At 43.4% G+C, this 18,831-nt stretch overlaps 1 protein-coding gene and 1 long non-coding RNA gene across 6 annotated transcripts in view; one reads left to right on the top strand and one right to left on the bottom strand.

Annotated features, from left to right (window-relative positions):
• LOC114022129 overlaps positions 1-18,831 on the bottom strand; it is a 53,123-nt gene that overhangs the window by 25,701 nt on the left and 8,591 nt on the right. The window contains exons 2-3 of one of the 3 annotated variants that reach the window (XR_006288610.1): positions 12,443-12,946; positions 4,530-4,643 (exon numbers count right to left, since the gene is read on the bottom strand). The exons of 1 other annotated variant lie outside the window; for it this stretch is intronic. This is a non-coding gene — a long non-coding RNA (uncharacterized LOC114022129). The remainder of the gene's footprint in view (positions 1-4,529; positions 4,644-12,442; positions 12,947-18,831) is intronic. One more of the 3 variants, XR_006288611.1, reaches the window with a different exon arrangement.
• Positions 1,657-12,444, top strand: TUBA8 (tubulin alpha 8). Of its 3 annotated transcripts, none has more exons than XM_043539861.1 (5): positions 1,657-1,790; positions 7,306-7,528; positions 9,496-9,644; positions 10,192-10,872; positions 11,763-12,444. In XM_043539861.1, exons 1-5 carry the CDS (start codon positions 1,782-1,784, stop codon positions 12,054-12,056), a joined length of 1,356 nt encoding a protein of 451 aa, XP_043395796.1. In that variant the 5' UTR covers positions 1,657-1,781; the 3' UTR covers positions 12,057-12,444. The 3 variants fall into 3 exon arrangements, with proteins under 3 accessions (XP_043395796.1, XP_043395799.1, XP_043395803.1); XM_043539864.1 differs by having other exon boundaries at positions 1,670-1,784; XM_043539868.1 differs by lacking the exon at positions 1,657-1,790 and adding an exon at positions 2,292-2,337.

The following is an 18,831-nucleotide window of genomic DNA, read 5'->3' as shown; positions in this document are numbered from 1 at the left end:
GGGGGCCATTTAGGGATCTGGGGCAAAAAAAATTGGGGATTGTGCCTGCTTTGAGCAGGGGGTTGGACTAGATGATCTCCTGAGGTCCCTTCCAACTCTGATAGTCTATGAGTCTAACAGCAACAAAAATATTAAAGGTCTAGAAAACATAACGTATGAGGGAAGATTGAAAAAACGGGGTTTGTTTAGTCTGGAGAAGAGGAGACATGATAACAGTTTTCGTGTACATAAAAGGTTGTTACAAGGAGGAGGGAGAAAAATTGTTCTTCTTAACCTCTCAGGATAGGACAAGAAGCAATGGGCTTAAATTGCAGCAAGGGAGGTTTAGGTCGGACATCAGGAAAAACTTCCTGTCAAAGTGGTTAAGCACTGGAATAAATTGCCTAGGGAGGTTGTGGAATCTCCATCACTGGGGATTTTTAAGAGCAGGTAGGACAAATACCTGCAGGGATGGTCTAGATAATACTTAGTCCTGCCATGAGTGCAGGGGACTGGACTAGATGACCTCTCGAGGTCCCTTCCAGTCCTATGATTCTATAACACATTTAGTTACAGACATCCAGACAATTAGTTTTCCTGAACAATGTGACATCAAGTAAACTCTTATCCCAACACATATTAAGGTTAAGTAAGAACAAAGATAGCAATCACAGGAAATAGGTGGAGACAAAAACATTATCATTTCACTAGCTTTCATGCATTTAAAGCAATTGTAATTACTGGGCACATGCCAAGTACAGGTAATGTGATAAAATCCCCTTTTGTTCTGTTCTAACAAGTGACTTGGTACATTTAACACTTCCTTGAGGGTGTGACCTTAGCTGGCTAGCTGTCAGCGCCACAGCAAGTTAGATCTAGAATTCTTGAGACCAACCAAGTTGCATTGGAACAAAAACACCAGAACTAACTATTCTTTAGCCATTGCACTAAAGCCTTATTGTTTGCTGGAAAAACATGGGAATCAAGTAGCTTTAGAAAAACTGATAGAAAGAAAATCTCATATGGAATTCTTCCTTTGCAAAAACATTTATTGAACCAAAGATATAACTCTTCATAGTCAAACCAGGGGAAGGAGACTTGGACACTTACGTAGAGTTCCAAAACGTAGACTGTATGTACCAGAAACAAAAGGAAATTGATCAAAACAGATATGAAATCCCCTCAAATATCTAAAAAATTATGAGTGGAATTGAAGGAAGATATAGTTAGATGCTGGGTGCCAACACGGGCTCAATAATTTACTAACCGGTATTGGGTGAAGGTAGTCTACTCTTAACCTAAAGTTTAGGAATTATGTATTTAAATGGTTATCGTTTAAATGTCATGTTAAATGTAAACAGTATGGTTCTAAAGAAAGGAGGGAATGTAGAGTCTTCCGATCCTAAGGAGTTAACTGTGTTGTACTGCTTGTAACCTGAGCTCTGACACTGACAGGTGTCCTCTTTCCTATGCTCAGCCTGGAATAGAAACAGCAGATAGTAAAGCAGTAACTGGAAGCAAGACAAGTATCTTTGTATATCTGCCCATCCAGCCACTCCTTTGCTATAAACACTGCAATGAGAAGTGATTTCTCTCTCCCTCTGTTTGGGCAGATCACTTGGACTGTGGCCCTCATGTTGCACGGCACTGCTGATGTTCCAGCTGCCTGCATATCCAGAGAGAAGCAGTAAAAGTAAATCAGAACATGAGAGGAGAGGCAGATGGGAGAAAGGACAGAAGGGAAGCCATAGAAAGGATTGGGCGACAGCTAAGACCACTCTGTGGTATAGCACTCTTAAAAAATGGTAAATGTATGTATTCTCTCCCTCTCTCTTTCTTGCTCTATTTTTCTGTCCCTCTCTTTCCCATTCATTTGTTCTCTCACACTTTTTTGTTCTCAGGCACTGGAGGGTAGGAATGATTCTCACATGCATGTAGCGGTTATTTGTGAGGGAATATTGAATTTGGATTGTAATTGAATACTGTGGTGTAGGGTTTGAATTGTTAGAGTGTGTTTGTGTGTGGAATATGGGCGGATTCTGGGTACACTCAGATGTAGTGTATATGTAGGGATTTGTAGTGAAAGAATATGGTTACCGGGCGTAGGGATGGATTTTGTGTGTGTGTGTGTGTGTGTGTGTTAGTAAGGAGCTGGTGATGTAATAGTGCAGAGGTGGGAGGATTGTGACCTACTCCCTACCCTGCACTGTGACACTGAAGGATAGTAGCAGGTGTTTGGTGCATGGCCCAGGCCCCTTCCTACCTATCAGCTCAGAGTGATAAAACCGCAGAGAGAGCAGTATCAAAGGCTGTTACCGCTGACTGAGACGGGAAGCAAACACCACTGGCGACAGCATGGTAAGGAGGGGACTGCGGGAACTCCACACTCATCAAGGGAACAGGAGGATTCTGGGGGTGGGAAGAGTCAGGGAGATCTGCCATCTGCCCTATTGTGAAGCTTGATGAGGGGTGGAGGATTCAGATTGCTTTCTGCTTCAGTGTCTGGATTCGAGGTGGGGAGAGTGGGGGTGAGACCAGAGACGGACTTGGTCAGGACTTCCTTGTGCTACATTGGATGGGCAGGGTGAACCTGGCCCCACCCTTGCAATATGGCACCCTTTTTACTGCTGGGTGAGTTCTACATCTGGGCATTTTATTCTGCTCCATCCCTTAAGAGGCAGATTGAAACCCTTAAGCCTTGGAACTTGCCCTAATATTGTGCACCTCCCTCTGTTGTAGAAGGGCAGGTAGAAGAAGAGGAAATCTGAGGATGGATGAACCCTTCCTATTCAATCCATTTTCCTTACAAAAAGCCATGCTGGCAGACTAGGAAGACAAAAAGACTAGGAAATCCAGATAACATGAAAGTGACCATAACAAATAAAATGTTGACTTCATTCATCTTCTGTGTATATGGACACAAACGCTACTTTTTCCACAATCCATCACTTCAACCATCACAAAGGCAATACAACCAGACTAAAAATACAGAAATTTACACCTGATTAGTCCAGAGAGCTGGCATTTGGACTCTACAGTCTTAAAATATGTGAGCATTCCCACGTCACCGTGGGTCCAAGGCAACTTCAAGGGTGCCCACAGCTCCAGTTATGGCATCAGACCTCTGGTGATCATCAATGGTTTGTGTCACAGAACACTGACCTCACTAAGTAAAGGGGGAGCATGTGAGGTTCAGAATGGGTCAGATACAGACTTCAGTGGAAACTCCAGTTAAATCAGTGGAAGTACAATGAAGATTTTAATTTGCTTCTGTACCTCTTAACTATTCAGTGCCTTCTGCTTATGATCCTATGTCTTTATTTTAGTAGCATAGAGTGGTTCTCATATTGAACAGTATGAGATTTGTTAGTTGCATATCATTTGTAGAGTCCTCTAAACTCAAAAGAAATCATTTTAGAAATATACTTAACAAAATGCTTATTTTTGTGAGTGTTTTTAATTAACTTAGACCCCCCCACCCAACGACGATTTTCATCCCTCTAGACTTGTAGGTGTTTGAATGTTCCTTTTTAAATGGGAAATAAACAAGGCATTTAATCATTGGGAGTTTCTTGAAAATTCATTAAAATCTCTCAGGGCTTCTTATAAATTCACCTGCAAATCCCACCTCATCTTGCATACCAATCTACATCTGGAAGAGGGTTTTATTTTGGTCCTCAGAATTTTATTATTCTCCACTGGTACAGAGCTATGTTCTGGAGACCACTCCCACCACACATGGATACACACATGTGCAGGCGCCTCATTTACTTAGGTGGACCTCACCTTACAATTGGGCTTGCTGCAGCAAGTACATCTCAGAAATAACAGTACAGGTACAGCTAGAGGATTTAAATCTACCTCAGTACAGTTAAGACCTACACCAGATTGTTCTCCACATGACTGCAAACATGACAGGGTCTGATTTTATCAAAGAACAGTGTGGATAGAAGGCCAGATCCAAAACCTACTGAAGTCAATAAGAGTCTTTCCGCTGACTTGGGCTTTGTATCAGATCCACAGTTAGTAAGAGCAAATGTGAGCCCCAGACTCTTAGAGAAGAGATTTGAAATATGAGTTGAGAACAGGGTCAGGATTTAAATATCCTATTGGGATCAGTTTACAATGCTAGGGACTCTGAGGAAGTACTATGCTCTTCATTGTTCAAGCTATACTGACCTATTTTAAAGCAGTTTACTTTCAAAAACCCTGGTTTCAAATCTCCTGTTTTTATTGACATTTTTGTCCTTGCATGTTAGAACATTTCCAAACTGTAGCTGGTCTGAGGTAGAACTGGGATTGGTGCAGATCACCTCTGACACCGGGAAGTCATCAGAGCAGGCTGGCTGAGACAAGGAGCTGAGATATTCAAAGGAAAATGGACAGGGTTTCAAATCAGAGGGACTGAAAACTCTGAATCGTGGGGAGGGGAGCGGATCTGTGGTCTCTATCAGTCATAAATTAAGCCATGAAACTACTAAGTCTCTCGGAGCAATCTCCCAGGTGTGTGAGTCTGTGAAGAAATGGAAAGGTTTAGAAGGTTGACTCACCTGTAGCTTCTTGAGAAGAGTGGCTCTGTGGTGGGTTTGCTGCTTTGTCTCAGAAAGGTTCCAGAGGGTTATGCTGGACAGGCTTTTAAATGTGGTTCTGGTCTGCAAGTCACTCTGTAATAACCATATCAAGGGCTCAGCATGCTTTTTGTCTCTTTTGATTCAACAACATAATTGCTCAGTTTACAAGGAAAACTGTTTTTCTAACTCACAGCCCTGTAAACTCACACTGGGATCCAACAGACAAGCTAGGGTCTTTCTTTACGGTGCAATATCACCAGTAATTAAAATTCTCCAGGTCAAAATACACCTCCAGTGACACCTAAATATCCCCAGATTATACCTTCAACTACCCCAGTGTCTGTGCAACCCCATCATCTTCAAATAAAACCCTCAGAAACACTTGTGCAACTCCATGGAAGATAACATGGCTGTAAGGTGCTCCTGACAGCAGAATTTGGCCTGGGGAATCTATTACATATGGATGGCACTTGTGAAAGATTGTCAGACATGTGGGTGAGTTTATGGCTTGGGGGTGGCATCTCTTACATGTATACTGAACAAATTTGATATGGAGACCACAGAGGGACATTAATCATGTATTCCCACAATGCAATTTTGGGAGTCACTTTTCAGTCTTCCTTTGCACTTCTGGATTCAACTGAGGGTGATCGTGATGACTTCTGAAATGCAGTTCTCTTCTGAAAAAAATCTTCAGTTGGGTTTCACAGATGTAACAGAGATCTCAGCTTGTGAAGACTGCTTCACAGATGTCACTGGAGGAATATTTAGCTTGGGGAATCTATTGTTTGAGATGATGTGTTTGAAGGAAAGAACACAGCAGATCACAGGATGAGTTGGCAGGACTGACTGTTAGTAAAAATATCTTTTGACTTGTAAACTGAACAAATTTGACCGGAATCAGTGAGACAACAAAGACGGAGTCATATAATATTATGTTTCCAAAGTTACTTCAGAACAGAACTGCACTTAAAAGTCCTGAATGATCTAGAACTGCTTCCTTTTATTAGAAAGACTGCCTCCCACCTTACCCCATGTCATGGCAATCGAGACTGGCTCAGAAGTGTTTGCTACATGAACTTGTGTTTGCACATATTATATCTAAGGCTGTGAGTTTGTCACAAAGGTCACGGATTCCGTGACTTTCTGGAACCTCCGTGACTTCTGCAGCAGCTGGTGCAGCTGGCCGGGGGCCACCTGTGCAACTCAGGCAGCCCTGGGCCAGCTGCACCGCCCACTGCTGGGGCAGTCTCAGTGGGCCACCGCCCTCCTGCCCCCCCAGCAGCAGCAGCAGCAGCAGCAGGGGTTTGGGTGAGTGTGGGAGGTGGCTCAGGGCTGGGGCGCAAGAGGGGGTGAGGGCTTCGGGTGGTGTTTACCTTGGGAGGCCCCCCAAAAGCAGCGACATGTCCACCCCTCAGCTCCTAGCTCCATGTGCTACCTCTGCCTGCAGGCACTGCCCCCCGCATCTCCCATTGGCCACGGTTCCCGGCCAATGGGAGCCGCAAAGCTGGCACTTATGGGGTGGGAGCAGCGTGAGGAGGTAGGAGCTGAGGGAGGGATATGTTGCTGCTTCGGGGGAGCAGCAAGAAGCCGGGTAGGGAGCCTGCCAGCCCCGGCAAACCCCTCCCTCCAGCACCCATGGAGGTCCCGGACCAGCCCCCACAATAGCACCAGTGGCACACCCCAGGCTGTCCCCCTACTGCGAGATTTAGTCAGGGGTATATAGTACAAGTCATAGACTGGTCACAGGCCATGAATTTTTGTTTACTGCCTGTGACCTGTCCATGACTTCTACTAAAAATACCTGTGACTAAAATGTAGCCTTAATTCTATCCAATAGCTGTGCTTTCCCAGATGGACCTTTGAAATACATACTCCTGTGCAGACTACTGGGCAAGAAATATTTGTTTTGTTTAGCATGTAATCACTATTTTTATTTTTTGTTTTACTGTTCTCTAATTAAAGTGTCTGTCTGCTATTATAATAACTATGTTCATAATTAAATATTTAAGCACGTGTTCTCATTATGATGTGATGATGCCAATTGATGAGCCATATCTAAACATGCAGGGTATAAATCCATGGGTATCTAGGAATGCTCAGGAACATTTGTTTCACATTTGGAGAGTCACAACTCTTTTCTTGATGTCAGTTCTTCTCAGTCTCCAGCCCAGCCTGCCATAAGAGGGTTAAGGGATCAGAAGACACTGCACCCCTCTTGAGTTACATATGGCTGGAAAATGCCACACTGCTGTGTCAGGTCGCAGCTAGGAATAAAAATAAATGGATCTAGCACATGCTCCTCAGCTGGAATTTATCATAGTCTGGATAGGAGCAAGATAGCATGTGGTGTACATGCATGTGTTTTTATGTTTGTATGTGTATACATGTACATGAGGGCATGTATCTGGTGTGCACAGGCATAAGTGCATGCCTGCACATTTCCAGTTTTCTTTGTGCTTTGCTGTTTATTTCCTTGCATAGCTCTGCAGCAAAACACTTTCACCTTCGCATTTGTAATCAACATTTGCAACTTTTACTGCAGACAGAGAACAGTGGCTAAGACGCAGTTCCATGGGCCCTTGCATACGCTGCTTCTTGTTGTATATATGGCGTTAGGGAATGCAAACCAACTCAGGTGGAGGTTGATTTCAGAGATCTGAATAACAATGCACCAGGCACTAATAACTGTTAAGAAGGAGGAGAAGAAATGACGTTCTTTGGTTCTCCTGACCTTTCCTCCCTCTCTCTACAGCGTGAGTGCATCTCCATTCATGTTGGCCAGGCTGGAGTTCAGATTGGCAATGCATGCTGGGAACTCTTCTGTCTGGAGCATGGCATTCAGCCAGATGGCACCTTCAAGAATCAGCCCAACCAAGTCAACAACGATGACTCCTTTAACACATTTTTCAGTGAAACAGCCACAGAAAAGCATGTGCCACGGGCTGTCATGGTGGACTTGGAACCGACTGTAGTAGGTCAGTATAGAATTAACACTGGAAAATGGAGAAGCGCCTTCTGTGTGTCAGTGTTGTGTTTCTCTAGTCCCCAGTGTATCATGGGAACAACTCCGTCTTTGTATCTTGGTCTAACCACCAGGATGGGATAAAATTAGTCAACCTAAGACTTTTAGTGTCAGATTCTATTCATGACAGGTTTCAGAGTAACAGCCGTTTTTGTCTGTATTCGCAAAAAGAAAAGGAGTACTTGTGGCACCTTAGAGACTAACCAATTTATCTGAGCATAAGCTTTCGTGAGCTACAGCTCACTTCATCGGATGAAGTGAGCTGTAGCTCACGAAAGCTTATGCTCAAATAAATTGGTTAGTCTCTAAGAAAAGGAGTACTTGTGGCACCTTAGAGACTAACCAATTTATTTGAGCATATGCTCAAAAAGCTTATGCTCAAATAAATTGGTTAGTCTCTAAGATGCCACAAGTACTCCTTTTCTTTTTGCGAATACAGACTAACACGGCTGTTACTCTGAAACCTGTTAGTCTCTAAGGTGCCACAAGTACTCAGATTCTATTCATGACTCCATTATCTCAGTAAGGAGAAGACACCTACAGGATAGTTAGGGTAGAAACTTCAGCTAGACTAAACTTTGATAATGATGCTGCTATCTTTCAACATCCTGGATCAATAAGGTGCCATGCTTAAATAGCTATCCGCTTAGTTTTGCATCTGCTCTTCGTAAAAGAGTGTCTAAGTCTCTGATTTTGTTTGTGATATTTTCCATTGCTGTCTAGGTGTTGCTTTCCTCCTACTCAGATCCAAGACAGGAGAATGAAGGGGTGGGTTTCCTCAGAATTTCCCACCCCTTTTTAGGGGGGAAACCATCATTTTACTCCTGCAAATCTCCCTCTTTTCTGATGGCTTGTCCTCAGAACAGACAGGTGATTTCTTCCCTGGCTGGGTACAACTTCCATGTTTGACTCTGGATTTCATTACTCAGGCTCCTTTATTTGGCAATACAGCAAAGCTATGCTGAGTTGATCAGACTTAAGCATTGGGGGGTGAGTTTAGGGCCTACCACACATCCAAAGTCACACAGGCCAATGGTTCTCAACCAGGGGTATGCCTATGGGGTACACAAAGGTCTTCTAGGGCATAAGTTAACCCTTCTAAATATTTGCCTAGTTTTACAACAGGCTACATAAAGCGCTAGCGAAAATGTCATACAGACAGACTTGTTATACTGCTCTATAGACACTATACACTGAAATGTAAGTACAATATTTATACTCCAATTAATTTATAATTATATGGTAAAAATGAGAAAATAAGCATTTTTCAGTAAGTGTGCTCTGACACTTTTGTATTTTATGTCTGATTTTGTAAGCAAGTAGTTTTTAAGTGAGGTGAAACTTGGGGGTAACGAGACAAATCAGACTCCTGAAAGGGGTACGCTAGTCTGGAAAGGCTGAAAGCCACCGATACAGACAACCTCTTCCTTTACATATTACATTTCATTTGCTATACATCAAATCACACAGTTTTGAATTGGATTGGTTACTCTGCAGGAACCAAATCCTGTAGAGCATGCTCTGTCCTTGTGCTGTTCACCTGGAACCTGATCTTTACTTTCCAAGTTTATCTTGTCCATAGTCCCTAGCATCAAGGTGTTGTTGCTTATCTTGGCAAGCAGAGACATCCTGACTCCAGCAAACTGTTTGTCAAGCCCCTATTTACAACTTAACCTTCCATTCACCTTCCCACTTATGCCCATTAAGAAACGAGCCAGGTTACTTATGTCAAGCCAGACCTACCCTTTCTACCAGTGTCCTGAAACAGAAGAAGACCAAAGTTTGTTTCTAACCCTCAGGTCTTCCTTGCCTCACATCATACAACACAGCCAGTTAGCAACCCTAGGAGTGTTCAACAGAAATCATCTACACTGGAGTGTGTCCATTCCAGGCCTCTCATAGTTTCTCTTTCTTGGACAGATGAAGTGCGGGCCGGTGCTTACCGGCAGCTTTTCCATCCAGAACAGCTGATCACTGGAAAGGAGGATGCAGCTAATAACTATGCTCGTGGTCACTACACCATTGGTAAAGAAAGCATTGATCTGGTGCTTGATCGTATCCGTAAGCTGGTAAGTGCCAGTACTTTTGAAATAGGACTTGAGGTTGTTGTGAAAGAAGGGGAACAGATAGCTCCTTTTGCTCCCGATAGCGTACTTTGTTCAGAGCTGAGACCGTCAGATCCATGGCGATTCCATTGTTGGTCCAAGTGAGAAAAGGGTCTGTAGGTCTCTCAGTCAGACAGATGCTCTTGAAAGGTGGTTCTTGGGATTAAAACCTTTAACTTTATTGTGGTAACAGTAACCCAAGACTGATATATCTTGGTGCGAGAGGAGTTAGTTAAATATCTTTTCACTTTCTGTTTTAGTAAACCTAGATTCTAGAGGTATGAATTTCACCCAGATAAACTCCATAGACAGAGTCTGATTTATATTTCATTGATTGGGCTGTTGAAGGAGAGCATAGGAGAGAGGGTTAACAAGTCTTTTCCTAGGAAGACCTGGTGTGATCTCTGTGCTGTGTTTTGGATACACACGTCCCAGCATCAATCTCAGGATGCGCTCATGGAAGTCTCAGAGATTTAGACTGATTCCTTTTGTTCTCTGTTTGGCTTTTCAGACCGATGCCTGTTCTGGGCTACAGGGATTCCTGATTTTCCACAGCTTTGGTGGGGGCACTGGCTCTGGCTTTACCTCCTTGTTGATGGAACGCCTCTCCTTGGATTATGGCAAGAAGTCCAAACTGGAGTTTGCCATCTACCCAGCCCCTCAAGTCTCCACTGCCGTAGTGGAGCCGTACAACTCCATCCTGACCACCCACACCACCCTGGAGCATTCAGACTGCGCCTTCATGGTGGACAACGAGGCCATCTATGACATCTGCCGTCGCAACTTGGACATTGAGCGCCCCACTTACACCAACCTTAACCGTCTCATCAGCCAGATAGTCTCATCAATCACTGCCTCTCTGCGCTTCGATGGTGCCCTCAATGTGGATCTGACAGAGTTTCAGACCAACCTGGTGCCCTACCCTCGCATCCACTTCCCCCTCATGACATATGCACCCATTATCTCCTCCGAGAGAGCCTACCACGAGCAGCTGTCAGTGGCAGAAATCACCAGTTCCTGCTTTGAACCCAACAACCAGATGGTGAAGTGTGATCCACGTCATGGAAAATACATGGCCTGCTGCATGCTGTATCGCGGTGACGTGGTCCCCAAAGATGTCAACGTAGCTATTGCTGCCATCAAGACCAAGAGAACTATCCAGTTTGTGGACTGGTGTCCAACAGGCTTCAAGGTGAGAGGGACAAAGACACACTGGTACTGTATGTTAAGGGACATTGCCAAGTAGTCCAGCCCAAATTGTGATTTCAATTCTTGAACATTTTCCATTTGTGAGAAAAGGGAATGGTTAGAAGTGAGTGTGTGTGTATAACCTTCAGTTAGTCCTTTGGAGAATGGACATGTCCTGTTTACACATGTCCTATTTACATATCCTACTTACACAGCCTCTTAAGCAGTCACATAGCTGGCAGTCTGGAAAAAGTCCAGATGGGGAGACTATCAATGTTTAATTAAAAGCAAAAACTCAGAGATATATAGTACTCATATTTCATTTACCAGATTTTTTTTTTGAGAGACTCCAGTTTCACCAGTCATCACACAAGTGTTTATGCTCCCCCTGCTGGCTAGACAGCAGCATGGACAGACCTAGTTTCCAGAGCAATGCTGACAACAGCAATAATGAAAAAAAAATATCTATTTTTCTCATACGTATTAATGGGCTCTAAATTTGAAGATTTGTAGATGGAAAATACTTACTGTATTAGTTCATGTGGAATAGCTACGGGCTTAGTAAGCAGCAGGAGTTAAGAAAAGCAAGTAAGATGCTGGTTTGCATTAAAAAGGGAGAAAAAACAACATGGATGATTTTAATGAGATTTGGTTGAACGCCTTCATTTGGGGTCCAGTCTCCATTTTTGGTTGCTCTCCCTTGTTCTCATGTGCAATAGCTGAGAATGGGTTAGTCCAGAAAAAGGCAACATGGATGACATTTTCCATTAGGGTAATTCCAATACTGTGGTTTGAGATCCCCATCCCGTGTCTTCTCAACCCATTTATTTTATTTTTGTTGTCTCTCTTGATCCCTCTTATCTCTTTCTCCTCCATCTTTAATCTTATTTCCAGGTTGGCATCAATTACCAGCCTCCTACTGTAGTTCCTGGGGGAGACCTGGCCCAGGTGCAACGTGCCGTCTGCATGCTAAGCAACACCACAGCCATCGCTGAGGCCTGGGCCAGGCTGGACCACAAGTTTGATCTGATGTATGCCAAGAGGGCATTTGTGCACTGGTATGTTGGTGAAGGCATGGAGGAAGGAGAGTTTGCAGAGGCCCGAGAGGACTTGGCTGCGCTGGAGAAGGACTATGAGGAAGTGGGAACTGACTCATTTGAAGAAGAAAATGATGGGGAGGAATTTTAAAATACACCTTGTTATTCAATAGCACCGAATTGTCTCTGTGTCTCTTTACTGCATGTGTCTGCATTCCTGTCTGGTACCTTCTCCATGTGTGTAATATATAGAGAATGAAGATCAGAAAGGCCCTTGAAACACAAGAAAGCTAACATGTTTAGTATGACCACTTAATCCTAATTATGCATGATCCTCACTCAATACAAGGGAGTGTAACAAGCATTATATTCTCTGCCAGTCCACCTTGAGAGAATTTTCTTTTCCAATCCCAAATGTAATTAGCAATTTAACCCACTGCATACAAGCTAAAGTCACCATAACTGAGCATCTAATTCCAGTTTTACAAGCCTTCATAGGGCCACGGGAAAATAGCATAGACCTCACATTTGACCTACCTCTACCTTTTGCTCCTGGGGATATCAGAGAATAATGTAAGTGGATAACTGAGTCCTCCTTTGCTCTGTGGGACATGCTGTCTCATCAATCTCCACCTGAGGGATTCAAATGGGACGTGTCTGTTCTTTTGTCCTGTGAAACATCCATTTCTGATATGTGTGTGGAATTTCCTTAGAAATGTTACAGCAATAGGAAACTTTGTGCATATTTTTAGTAAAAGTTTGTACTTCCTTGTGAAAGCAAGAATCAGTTGTTGCTGGGTACAAAAATCACTAATAAAACTGCAGCAGGCAAAAGGGGATTTTTTTTTCCTTCATGTTTATGTGAAATTGCTGAAAAGACAAAATTTCCTGGCTGATGTAAAACTTTTCCCACTATCTCTGGTCTGCCCATGGTCCTTGCTCCATATGAAGAGCTCCTTCTCTCCAAGTGAGATCCTTGCTGCATCTAGAAGTCCTCTGTTCTGTTTGTGGCATACTTGATCTTGTGGAGGATGGTGATATCTGAAAGTGGGTTTGCAACACAGGCATTAAGTGTACACCTAAAGATACTTTACAGTGGTGCATACAGATCACAATTTATCTGATTCACAATATGCCAGGCAGTGCCAGTAATTCCTGCCAAGGAAACCTCCTTTGCATACCTTTGTCTAGAGCAGGGGTGGCCAATGTGTGGCTCCGGAGCCACATGTGGCTCTTCAGAAGTTAATATGCGGCTCCTTGTATAGGCACCAACTCCAGGGCTGGAGATACTGGCACCAACTTTCCAATGTGCTGGGGGGTGCTCACTGCTCAACCCCTGGCTCTGCCACAGGCCTTGCCCCCACTCCAGTGTTTTCCCCAGGACTTGAAATGGGGGGGAGGGGGGCTGTTCAAATTTACAGGTTGGGGTTAGGGCCAATGAGGGGTGAGACCGAGAGGGTGAAGGTGCGCTGTATGGCACCATAGTAAAAACTGAAAAATGTTTCATGACCATTTTATTAGATTTTTAAATCATCACACAAATTAAAGTTAGCTACTCAAGCCTTCTATGAAGCGCTACATCTACATCCTTCTTGGTTTCTTGTTATAATTTTGCACAACTCTGTTAATGAACTTCTTGAATGCAATGCATTCATCTTTGGTGGCTTCTCGTGTGTCCGGTACTTCCATTTCTTCAATTGATATGCTCATTAGTTCATTCACATGATCAGGCAGAAGGCAACTTCTTTCAAAACACAAAATTCTATTCAATGGTGAAAAAGAACGCTCAACTGTAGCTGTTGTGACTGGGAGTAGCAAGAGATGAATTCCTACCTCTTTCAGCACAGGAAACATAGCATAAAGATCAGGTTGAGCCACTAATGATGATAAAAAAAGAAGTTGAAGTCAAATCTTCATACATTCGTCGTATGATACTACACTCTGTTCAAATTCTCTATTCTGTCCTGAGCACATGGCAGCCCCATTGCTGGTAGTGCCTCACTCCACTCAACTGTCAGTTTTTACAGATCCCTGTCTTATAAAACACTACACAGAGGTTGAGTAGAATCTAGAAGTTGCTGTTGTAGATTTTTAAGAATCAAGTCTGTGTACTTTTTCAGTTGTCTTAACAAACACTTCTTGTCCTCTTCACTTAAGGATTCAATATAAAAGTCTTCATTAGTCAACTTCTGGACTGAAGTCTTTGCTTCTTCCCGTACTTTTTCAATGGATAGCTCTCTGATTGATCCAAATGTAGCTTCTATTGCTGGTAAAAGATCTACTACTGTTGTAGCAGATGCCTGGATGGCATTGTTTAATGACCCAAGTGGTTTCAACAGTAGACTTACAAGAGAGAGAATGGCAATAGTCTTCTCTGAACATAGTAGCAAAAGTAATCCACCAGCCTCACTACTTAGATCCATCCCATCTTGGTAGACACTTTCCAAAGCCAGTAATAATGGCTGAAGTAATTTTAAGACAACAGCCAAGGATCGCTCATGAGAAAGCCAGAAGGTTTTCCCAGGTTGGATCAATTTGAATTTCAGTCCCAGTGTATCTTCTATATTTTCCAAGATATTCAGTCTTTCTGGACTCTTGCTGAAAAAAGAATATAATGAAGACATTAAATTTATAGCTTTTTAAATGTCTTTTGAAGAGTCTGCAGCTCGTAATAGCGCTAGTTGGAGTAGATGGCCTCTGCAGCATGTATAAGAGAGACTAGCGTTACACTTTTCTTTGAGCAAAGCTTGTGCTCTACCATGTCTTCCAGAGAAGTTTGCAGCTCCATCAAATGCACAAGCAGCCATCTATTTGGGGTCCAGTTGACAAGCATTAAACTCTTCTAAGATGTGGGTTGTCATAGATGCAGCCAATCTGTCTTCTATAACTTGAACATCTAGAAATGCATGTACTGGCCTATCACTGACATCAAGATAATGTACACAATGACTTAATACTTGATGATCATTTGCATTGGTGTATTCATCAGCCATGTATGCAAATTTTTTGAATGTGGTGAGACAGTTCTTCACTTTTTCAACTGTTGAGTCTTTCACTGTTGTACCACATGCGTCTAGCCAGTCAGTTGAGTTTCTTGCAGAAAGATAGTGAGCATTTGCTGGTCTTGTTCGGAACCAGTGTTCAACTTCAGAACGAACAAGTGACAGTGCACTTAACATTGGCCTCCAGTTTGCAGTGTGTGGTATCTCTTGCTTAAATAGAAAGTATGATGCCATGGTCATGTTTGTTCGCATGAACTGTGTTGTGTCTCCAGCATTCTTAACAGCCTCATTAACACTCACCGGTGTTGTCCTTGGTCAGTGGAGACTCAGAGTTCAGAGCTGCTTTCACATAAGTTCGTCTCCCAGGTGGGGGGCAAGAAGGCACCTTGCTTGTTTCTCCAGCTGCTCACTGTTCACTATGGCCACTGTTGTTTGTTCACTCCATCGCCCTGTGGCCAATGGCCCTGTGCCATCACCTTCTACTCCCACTGTGACCTCTGCAAGTTGGTCTCTTGAAGTTCCACCCAGCTCTCAGGTATTTCAGCTGAGCTCTCAGTGGGGGAACCTCACTGCTAGTGCAGACTGGGCCGTCTCTTTCACAGAAACACTGTCCCACAGCTGGTCTAAGCACTTACACCTGATTATCAGTGATTTCAGCGGTGGGTCGTGGTCACTTAACAGAACAAAAGACTATGGAGCCTAATCAGCTCTGTCTTTAAACAGTGGAGAGGGGCAGGTCAAATAGTACTTGTGACTCAGGCAGACCATCAAGCAAAACACTTGTCCCCACCCTCTCTCTCGATGCCCTCAATCAGCAAAGGCTAAGTACAGTTGTGCTGCTCTTTACTCACACAATAGGAACAACAACATTTCTTTACCCCCTGCATTCAAGTGATTTGTAACCCAACCCCAGCCAAAATCTATCACTTGGGCAACACAGCTCTGTTTGCTGGATACCTAGGTAGGTTAGGTGTGAATGTAAATACAACTGGTTCTGAAGCCTTTCCCCCCAGCCCCCAGCTCATTACTAGCTGTCAGGGAGAGCTCATTTAGACTTTGCTTACAAATCATAATTTGAAATTATTAGGTTGGCCAACATCACCGAAATGAATACACTGACATGGTCATAAAAACAACCTGTATAAGGAAGCTAGTCTCTGTTCATACTTTTCAAATCTATTATACTTTTTCAGATACATGTATTTTATGATACACTTTATATGCTTTTAAAGTGTGTATTAATGTTTCAAATTCAATTCAAATTTCCAAACAATCACTAAATTGGCAACTCTGCATGTAACTAGTTCACAAAACTGCGGGGAGTGTTGGGGAAATTCGGGGGGGTAAACACCACCATAGGGGGAGTGTAGGGAAATTACTGCCCCACACCACCCCTTCTTGCCCCCTCCCCTGAGCCTGCCATGCCCTCGCTCCTCCCGCCTACCCCCCAGAGCCTGCTGCACACCATGAAATAGCTGATCGTGAGGTGTGGGGAGGGAAGGGAAGGCGCTGTTGCACATTATGTGTATTTTATCATACATACTTAATTATATAAACAGTAATATACTAAACAACGTTGGTCAGGATTAGCATTTCAGTTAAATAAAACATCCCTCTTCAGGAAACATTTGATCACATGCTTAACTTTAAGCACATGAATGAGAAACACTGAAGTCGATGGGACATAGGCACGTTGCTTGAGTGCTTTCCTGAATAGGGATCGATTTAAGCTTCAATACGGTCCTGAATTGAGGCCTAAAACAGGAATGTAAAATATTATGTTTGAAACACAGCTGAACTCATGTAGCTGTTGCAAATCTTAACTTGTTCCTCCTCTCCTGGCTTTTTGATTTTAATTATTAAACCTTTCCTTTGTATTTATGGAAACAGACTGCATTTAATTTCCTAGCTTGGATTTTTGTTTTTTTAAAGAAGGGGAGGGAGGGGAAATGAGATAGAGCAAGAAGGGAAGAAATGAAAAAAAAAATTGACAAAAATTCCCTTTGTTAGCCCAAATTTTGGCTCAGTTACTTGGCAAATTGTAAAAAGATCTAATGGAGAAGCATAAGTTAGTGGCTTTTTACATATATGTGCAAAACGTAGGCAAAAAATCCATGAAAGTGCGATGAGTCTCTAGAAATGTGAAGGTGTAAATGGAGTAAAATCTCCAAAGCATGTGCAGCAGCATTGCACCCCTGCCGAGGCACTGGGGTCAACATTATTAACACTATTTATATAGAGCACAGTTACGGGCCCAACTGCCATTTATTAGCAATTGAGTTGAGTGCCTAACTCCCTTCACTGCTTCTGAAAAAAATCCCATCCAAGCTAAGGACCAGATTCTAAACCACTTACTTAGAGGCTATGTCTACACGACACACCACTTTTGATGGCATGTACGGGGAAGCAGAGCTACACCTGGCTGTGAAAAGCAAGCTAAGCCCATACTGTGGTATGTAGCTACGCATGTCAGGGAAAGGCACTAGCAGTTGGGAGGCAGCAGGGAGCTGCCACTGCCTTCCCATGCTGCTGAAGTCTTTTCCTGTGGGGGGAAAGGCACCAGCAGCTGGGAGGCAGAGGGACACTACATGACTAAAAATAGCACTGTAGACATGGAGGCACAGCTTGGGTGAGTAGAGAGCAATGTAGGGCATGTACTCGGGTAGATACACACACCTTTCAGGCGTGTCTGTACTCTGCTCACCTAAGCCAGGCTTTATGTCTACACTATGACAGGTTTCAGAGTAACAGCCGTGTTAGTCTGTATTCACAAAAAGAAAAGGAGTACTTGTGGCACCTTAGAGACAAACCAATTTATTTGAGCATAAGCTTTCGTGAGCTACAGCTCACTTCATCGGATGCATAAAGTGGAAAATACAGTGAGGATGTTTTTATACACACAGACCATGCAAAAATGGGTGTTTATCACTACAAAAGGTTTTCTTTCCCCCCACCCCACTCTCCTGCTGGTAATAGCTTATCTAAAGTGATCACTCTCCTTACAATGTGTATGATAATCAAGGTGGGCCATTTCCAGCACAAATCCAGGGTTTAACAAGAACGTCTGAGGAACGGGGGGGGGGGGGGGGGGGGAATAAACAAGGGGAAATAGATTACTTTTTATAATGACTCAGCCACTCCCAGTCTCTATTCAAGCCTAAGTTAATTGTATCCAATTTGCAAATTAATTCCAATTCAGCAGTCTCTCGTTGGAGTCTGTTTCTGAAGTTTTTCTGTTGTAATATCGCAACTTTCATGTCTGTAATCGCGTGACGAGAGAGATTGAAGTGTTATCCGACTGGTTTATGAATGTTATAATTCTTGACATCTGATTTGTGTCCATTTATTCTTTTATGTAGAGACTGTCCAGTTTGACCAATGTACATGGCAAAGGGGCATTGCTGGCACATGATGGCATATATCACATTGGTAGATGTGCAGGTGAATGAGCCTCCGATAGTGTGGCTGATGTTATTAGGCCCTGTGATGGTGTCCCCCGAATAGATATGTGGGCACAGTTGGCAACGGGCTTTGTTGCAAGGATAGGTTCCTGGGTTAGTGGTTCTGTTGTGTGGTATGTGGTTGCTGGTGAGTATTTGCTTCAGGTTGGGGGGCTGTCTGTAGGCAAGGACTGGCCTGTCTCCCAAGATTTGTGAGAGTGATGGGTCGTCCTTCAGGAGAGGTTGTAGATCCCTGATAATGCGTTGGAGGGGTTTTAGTTGGGGGCTGAAGGTGACGGCTAGTGGCGTTCTGTTATTTTCTTTGTTGGGCCTGTCCTGTAGCAGATGACTTCTGGGAACTCTTCTGGCTCTGTCAATCTGTTTCTTCACTTGAGCAGGTGGGTATTGTAGTTGTAAGAATGCTTGATAGAGATCTTGTAGGTGTTTGTCTCTGTCTGAGGGGTTGGAGCAAATGCGGTTGGAT

The sequence above is a fragment of the Chelonia mydas genome, chromosome 1, assembly GCF_015237465.2.
Source record: "Chelonia mydas isolate rCheMyd1 chromosome 1, rCheMyd1.pri.v2, whole genome shotgun sequence".
NCBI lineage: Eukaryota > Metazoa > Chordata > Testudines > Cheloniidae > Chelonia > Chelonia mydas.
This window is presented reverse-complemented; position numbering and strand designations above follow the sequence as displayed.